This window comes from Papilio polytes, unplaced genomic scaffold, assembly GCF_000836215.1.
Source record: "Papilio polytes unplaced genomic scaffold, Ppol_1.0 DF823912.1, whole genome shotgun sequence".
Classification (NCBI taxonomy): Eukaryota; Metazoa; Arthropoda; class Insecta; order Lepidoptera; family Papilionidae; genus Papilio; species Papilio polytes.
The window spans coordinates 551,802-553,613 of NW_013525292.1; the positions used below are offsets into that span (position 1 = coordinate 551,802).

At 33.8% G+C, this 1,812-nt stretch overlaps 1 protein-coding gene across 1 annotated transcript; it reads right to left on the reverse strand.

Moving 5' to 3' along the window:
- Positions 1-866: 866 nt before the first annotated feature.
- LOC106102692 (protein atonal-like) lies at positions 867-1,806 on the reverse strand. The gene has a single exon (XM_013282241.1). The coding sequence runs from the start codon at positions 1,772-1,774 to the stop codon at positions 1,370-1,372; it is 405 nt and encodes a 134-aa protein (XP_013137695.1). The 5' UTR covers positions 1,775-1,806; the 3' UTR covers positions 867-1,369.
- Between the last annotated feature and the right edge of the window lie 6 nt (positions 1,807-1,812).

Below are 1,812 nucleotides of genomic sequence, written 5' to 3' on the forward strand. Positions count from 1 at the left end.
GACGGATTGCTTCTGACTGTCCATCATACCTGTGACTCAGTGGTAGGCGTCTTGGTGGTCTCATGTTTGAAACCATACACTACTGGGTCAGTATACTCAGAGCGTAGGCAAACCTTTGAGTAAACAATCGCACAACTGATGTGCGATTGTCGATTGTTTCGCAGCCAATTCAACTGTTTAGTTGCACAATTAAAAATAGAGTAATGTGCATCTCCATATAATCTCATAGGTATCACAGACTAAACAGTCGTGCGATAGATTAGTTTCAGGTATGCGCCCGCGTTTAAGACTTTAGAAAACGAAAGGATACATAAACTTAGAAAAGTAAACTTTATTAAACTTACGTTTTATTTCAATTTGTTTGTGGTATATTTTCATCAAAATTAATCTTACGTTGTTATTGAGTTTTTTGGCGTTTATATTAATGACTTGAAGTATTATAATCAGAAATAATTTTCTCTAATAAACAGGATTTTTTTTAAATTTCGAATTATATTGAAATACAGCGCTCACTTAATATCAAATTCTAAATATTGTCTAAAGTGTTGTTCATAGTATTTTTTTGTAGTTGTCCCTTACCTCCTGTACTATTTGTAATCAAATAACATCCCATTCAGGAAATAAAAATATATACTTTATTGTACATCGGTGAATTGAACAAAGAGGTAAAAGTAGTTATTATTTATAAAATAAACACATGTTTATTCAAACAGATTTCATATATTTACAAACACATAATACAGAAATGTATAACAGACTACAAACTAAGTAATTTACACTATTAGTTGTAATGTATAATACTGGTTTAACTAAACGTATACATTGACAAACTCTAATACTGTTATTGGCAAGATGTATACTAATTAAAAGGTCTAATTAAGTACATATTAAAAATCTAGCAAAAGAAATAGTACATAAAAATCCTAATAAAACATTTTAGCTGTTGCTATAAGTACTACCAGTTTTATTACATTTTAATTTCTATGTTGTGGTGTTGTTAATTTACAATAAAATATTTAAATAAATAATAAAAAATAATCGGTAGGACGGATTACATTAGCACAACTAAAACTAAATCTAATTTAAAAAGCGTATAATACCCAAATATTTTATTAAATCGATTAAAAATTAAGACAATAATCTAATCGATTCTCAAATATCCTAAACTATCTTTTGATTTTTTCTAACACTCGATATTTTTTACAACATCACTATACTAATTGGTAACAGTTACATTTAGATTAAAACAATAAATATCCCTGTACGAACTACTTCTATATAAAATTTGGCAATTTTTAGCGTTTAGCAACACTAAGCGTCTTTCGCCTTGATTTAAAAAGACTGTCTATTCCTAATTATTTTCATACCTTTACTGCAATAACTCGTAAAGTGCTGCGATATAAGTCTGTGCCATCTGCAGGGTCTCGTACTTGGAGAGTTGACGGTCAGCGCCCAAGGATGGCAAGTGACCGCGAAGTCTGTCAAAAGCCTTGTTCAAATTCTGCATCCTTCGACGTTCTCTAGCGTTGGCGGCTAGACGACGTCTCCGTAGGACAGCGGCGTTAGTCGCACGTCCTCTCCTCTTTCCAGATCCTTCTAGAGCTTCCCCATCTTCCACACTGTCTTCTAAAACTATATCGTTGGGCATTCCTCGATATGCGATGTGTGTTGGTGACTCGTTACTGTCCAAAGATGGTGTTGGCTCCAGGCTCGAGCGCCCGGAGTCAGGAGATCTCGGCCACGGCAGGTAGCACTCCTCGGTATACTCCAGCATGACGTCATTAGAGAAGATATCTTTCTCGTTATAGAAAC

Excerpts from the sequence above, each read along its gene's own strand:
- LOC106102692 (XM_013282241.1), bottom strand. The coding sequence starts at position 1,774 with ATGCTGGAGTATACCGAGGAGTGCTACCTGCCGTGGCCGAGATCTCCT.